Source organism: Heptranchias perlo, chromosome 4, assembly GCF_035084215.1.
Source record: "Heptranchias perlo isolate sHepPer1 chromosome 4, sHepPer1.hap1, whole genome shotgun sequence".
Taxonomy (NCBI): domain Eukaryota; kingdom Metazoa; phylum Chordata; class Chondrichthyes; order Hexanchiformes; family Hexanchidae; genus Heptranchias; species Heptranchias perlo.
Genome location: NC_090328.1, coordinates 82,041,489 through 82,045,892, shown reverse-complemented (window position 1 = coordinate 82,045,892; position 4,404 = coordinate 82,041,489). Strand labels below are relative to the sequence as shown.

Below are 4,404 nucleotides of genomic sequence, written 5' to 3'. Positions count from 1 at the left end.
TCCGCTCGCTCTCCTCTCTCTCTCTCTCTCTCTCGCTCTCCTCTCTCTCTCTCTCTCGCTCTCCTCTCTCTCTCTCCTCTCTCTCTCTCCGCTCGCTCTCCTCTCTCTCTCTCTCGCTCTCCTCTCTCTCTCTCCGCTCGCTCTCCTCTCTCTCTCTCGCTCTCCTCTCTCTCTCTCCGCTCGCTCTCCTCTCTCTCGCTCTCCTCTCTCTCTCTCTCTCGCTCTCCTCTCTCTCTCTCGCTCTCCTCTCTCTCTCTCCGCTCGCTCTCCTCTCTCTCTCCGCTCGCCTCTCCTCTCTTGCTCCTCTCTCTCCTCTCTCTCTCTCTCTCGCTCTCCTCTCTCTCTCTCTCGCTCTCCTCTCTCTCTCTCCGCTCGCTCTCCTCTCTCCGCTCGCTCTCCTCTCTTGCTCCTCTCTCTCCTCTCTCTCTCTCCGCTCGCTCTCCTCTCTCTCGCTCGCTCTCCTCTCTCTCTCTCGCTCTCCTCTCTCTCTCTCGCTCCGCTCTCTCTCCTCTCTCTCTCCGCTCTCTCTCCTCTCTCTCTCTCTCTCTCTCTCTCGCTCCGCTCTCTCTCCTCTCTTGCTCCTCTCTCTCGCTTCTCTCTCTCCGCTCGCTGTCCTCTCTCTCCTCTCTCTCTCTCGCTCTGCTCTCTCTCCTCTCTTGCTCCTCTCTCTCGCTTCTCTCTCTCCGCTCGCTGTCCTCTCTCCTCTCTCGCTCCACTCTCCTCTCTTGCTCCTCTCTCTCCGCTCGCTCTCCTCGCTCTCTCTCGCTCCGCTCTCCTCTCTTGCTCCTCTCTCTCGCTTCTCTCTCTCCGCTCGCTCTCCTCTCTCTCCGCTCGCTCTCCTCTCTCTCTCTCGCTCTCTCTCCTCTCTTGCTCCTCTCTCTCCGCTCGCTCTCCTCTCGCTCTCTCTCCTCTCTTGCTCCTCTCTCTTGCTCCTCTCTCTCCGCTCGCTCTCCTCTCTCTCTCTTGCTCCACTCTCTCTCCTCTCCTGCTCCTCTCTCTCGCTTCTCTCTCTCCGCTCGCTCTCCTCTCTCTCGCTTCGCTCTCTCTCCTCTCTTGCTCCTCTCTCTCGCTTCTCTCTCTCCGCTCGCTCTCCTCTCTCGCTCCCCTCTCTCTCTCTCCGCTCGCTCTCCTCTCTCTCTCTCTCTCGCTCTCCTCTCTCTCTCTCCTCTCTCTCTCTCCTCTCTCTCTCTCCGCTCGCTCTCTCTCTCTCGCTTCTCTCTCTCCGCTCGCTCTCCTCTCTCGCTCTCCTCTCTCTCTCTCCGCTCGCTCTCCTCTCTCTCTCTCTCTCGCTCTCCTCTCTCTCTCTCCTCTCTCTCTCTCCTCTCTCTCTCTCCTCTCTCTCTCTCTCTCTCGCTCTCCTCTCTCTCTCTCCGCTCGCTCTCCTCTCTCTCTCTCCGCTCGCTCTCCTCTCTCTCTCTCCGCTCGCTCTCCTCTCTCTCTCTCTCTCGCTCTCCTCTCTCTCTCTCCGCTCGCTCTCCTCTCTCTCTCTCGCTCTCCTCTCTCTCTCTCCGCTCGCTCTCCTCTCTCTCTCTCCGCTCGCTCTCCTCTCTCTCTCTCCTCTCTCTCTCTCTCTCGCTCTCCTCTCTCTCTCTCCTCTCTCTCTCTCCTCTCTCTCTCTCCGCTCGCTCTCCTCTCTCGCTCTCCTCTCTCTCTCTCCGCTCGCTCTCCTCTCTCTCTCTCCGCTCGCTCTCCTCTCTCTCTCTCCTCTCTCTCTCTCTCTCGCTCTCCTCTCTCGCTCTCCTCTCTCTCTCTCCTCTCTCTCTCTCCGCTCGCTCTCCTCTCTCTCTCTCTCTCGCTCTCCTCTCTCTCTCTCCTCTCTCTCTCTCCTCTCTCGCTCTCCTCTCTCTCTCTCTCTCGCTCTCCTCTCTCTCTCTCCTCTCTCTCTCTCCGCTCGCTCTCCTCTCTCTCTCTCTCTCGCTCTCCTCTCTCTCTCTCCGCTCGCTCTCCTCTCTCTCGCTCTCCTCTCTCTCTCTCCGCTCGCTCTCCTCTCTCTCTCTCTCGCTCTCCTCTCTCTCTCTCCGCTCGCTCTCCTCTCTCTCTCTCGCTCTCCTCTCTCTCTCTCCGCTCGCTCTCCTCTCTCTCTCTCGCTCTCCTCTCTCTCTCTCCGCTCGCTCTCCTCTCTCTCTCTCTCGCTCTCCTCTCTCTCTCTCCGCTCGCTCTCCTCTCTCTCTCTCTCGCTCTCCTCTCTCTCTCTCGCTCTCCTCTCTCTCTCTCGCTCTCCTCTCTCTCTCTCCTCTCTCTCTCTCCGCTTGCTCTCCTCTCTCTCTCTCCGCTCGCTCTCCTCTCTCTCTCTCCGCTCGCTCTCCTCTCTCTCTCTCTCTCGCTCTCCTCTCTCTCTCTCCGCTCGCTCTCCTCTCTCTCCGCTCGCTCTCCTCTCTCTCCGCTCGCTCTCCTCTCTCTCTCTCCGCTCGCTCTCCTCTCTCTCTCTCGCTCTCCTCTCTCTCTCTCTGCTCGCTCTCCTCTCTCTCTCTCTCGCTCTCCTCTCTCTCTCTCGCTCTCCTCTCTCTCTCTCCGCTCGCTCTCCTCTCTCTCTCTCCGCTCGCTCTCCTCTCTCTCTCTCTCGCTCTCCTCTCTCTCTCTCCGCTCGCTCTCCTCTCTCTCTCTCGCTCTCCTCTCTCTCTCTCCGCTCGCTCTCCTCTCTCGCTCTCCTCTCTCTCTCTCCGCTCGCTCTCCTCACTCTCCTCTCTCTCTCTCCTCTCTCTCTCTCTCTCGCTCTCCTCTCTCTCTCTCCTCTCTCTCTCTCCGCTCGCTCTCCTCTCTCTCTCTCCTCTCTCTCTCTCCGCTCGCTCTCCTCTCTCTCTCTCCGCTCGCTCTCCTCTCTCTCTCTCCTCTCTCTCTCTGCTCGCTCTCCTCTCTCTCTCTGCTCGCTCTCCTCTCTCTCTCTCGCTCTCCTCTCTCTCTCTCGCTCTCCTCTCTCTCTCTCCGCTCGCTCTCCTCTCTCTCTCTCCTCTCTCTCTCTGCTCGCTCTCCTCTCTCTCCGCTCGCTCTCCTCTCTCTCTCTCTCTCGCTCTCCTCTCTCTCTCTCTCTCGCTCTCCTCTCTCTCTCTCTCGCTCTCCTCTCTCTCTCTCCGCTCGCTCTCCTCTCTCTCTCCGCTCGCTCTCCTCTCTTGCTCCTCTCTCTCCTCTCTCTCTCTCCGCTCGCTCTCCTCTCTCTCGCTCGCTCTCCTCTCTCTCTCTCGCTCTCCTCTCTCTCTCTCGCTCCGCTCTCTCTCCTCTCTCTCTCCGCTCTCTCTCCTCTCTCTCTCTCGCTCTCCTCTCTCTCTCTCGCTCCGCTCTCTCTCCTCTCTTGCTCCTCTCTCTCGCTTCTCTCTCTCCGCTCGCTGTCCTCTCTCGCTCTCCTCTCTCTCGCTCGCTGTCCTCTCTCGCTCTCCTCTCTCTCGCTCTGCTCTCTCTCCTCTCTTGCTCCTCTCTCTCGCTTCTCTCTCTCCGCTCGCTGTCCTCTCTCCTCTCTCGCTCCACTCTCCTCTCTTGCTCCTCTCTCTCCGCTCGCTCTCCTCGCTCTCTCTCGCTCCGCTCTCCTCTCTTGCTCCTCTCTCTCGCTTCTCTCTCTCCGCTCGCTCTCCTCTCTCTCCGCTCGCTCTCCTCTCTCTCTCTCGCTCTCTCTCCTCTCTTGCTCCTCTCTCTCCGCTCGCTCTCCTCTCGCTCTCGCTCCTCTCTCTTGCTCCTCTCTCTCCGCTCGCTCTCCTCGCTCTCTCTCGCTCCGCTCGCTCTCCTCTCTTGCTCCTCTCTCTCGCTTCTCTCTCTCCGCTCGCTCTCCTCTCTCTCTCTCGCTCCGCTCTCTCTCCTCTCTTGCTCCTCTCTCTCGCTTCTCTCTCTCCGCTCGCTCTCCTCTCTCTCTCTCGCTCCGCTCTCTCTCCTCTCTTGCTCCTCTCTCTCGCTTCTCTCTCTCCGCTCGCTCTCCTCTCTCTCTCTCGCTTCGCTCTCTCTCCTCTCTTGCTCCTCTCTCTCGCTTCTCTCTCTCCGCTCGCTCTCCTCTCTCTCTCTCGCTCCGCTCTCTCTCTCTCGCTCCGCTCTCTCGCTTCTCTCTCACCGCTCGCTCTCCTCTCTCTCTCTCGCTCCGCTCCGCTCTCTCCTCTCTTGCTGCTCTCTCTCGCTTCTCTCTCTCCTCTCTTGCTCCGCTCTCTCTCCTCTCTCGCTCCACTCTCTCTTCTCTCTCTCCTTTTATCGCTGATCCCACGCTCTGCTCTCTCTCTTTTTGTCGCTGATCCCGCACTCCGTGCTCTCTCTCCTCACTCACTCCTTTTATCGCTGATCCCGCACTCCGTGCTCTCTCTTCTCACTCACTCCTTTTATCGCTGATCCCGCACTCCGTGCTCTCTCTTCTCACTCACTCCTTTTATCGCTGATCCCGCACTCCGTGCTCTCTCTCCTCACTCACTCCCTTTATCGCTGATCCCGCACTCC

The 4,404-nt window shown here is 59.4% G+C and overlaps 2 protein-coding genes across 2 annotated transcripts; both read right to left on the bottom strand.

Moving 5' to 3' along the window:
* Positions 1 to 506: 506 nt before the first annotated feature.
* Positions 507 to 1,445, bottom strand: LOC137320540 (octapeptide-repeat protein T2-like; the record flags this gene model as incomplete). Its single annotated transcript, XM_067982224.1, has 2 exons — positions 507 to 677; positions 717 to 1,445. Coding segments are annotated over 2 exons (900 nt in total), but the record flags the coding sequence as incomplete, so codon positions are not given.
* A 1,087-nt stretch (positions 1,446 to 2,532) lies between these two features.
* Positions 2,533 to 3,955, bottom strand: LOC137320644 (uncharacterized; the record flags this gene model as incomplete). Its single annotated transcript, XM_067982324.1, has 4 exons — positions 2,533 to 2,635; positions 2,678 to 2,940; positions 2,982 to 3,281; positions 3,644 to 3,955. Coding segments are annotated over 4 exons (978 nt in total), but the record flags the coding sequence as incomplete, so codon positions are not given.
* Between the last annotated feature and the right edge of the window lie 449 nt (positions 3,956 to 4,404).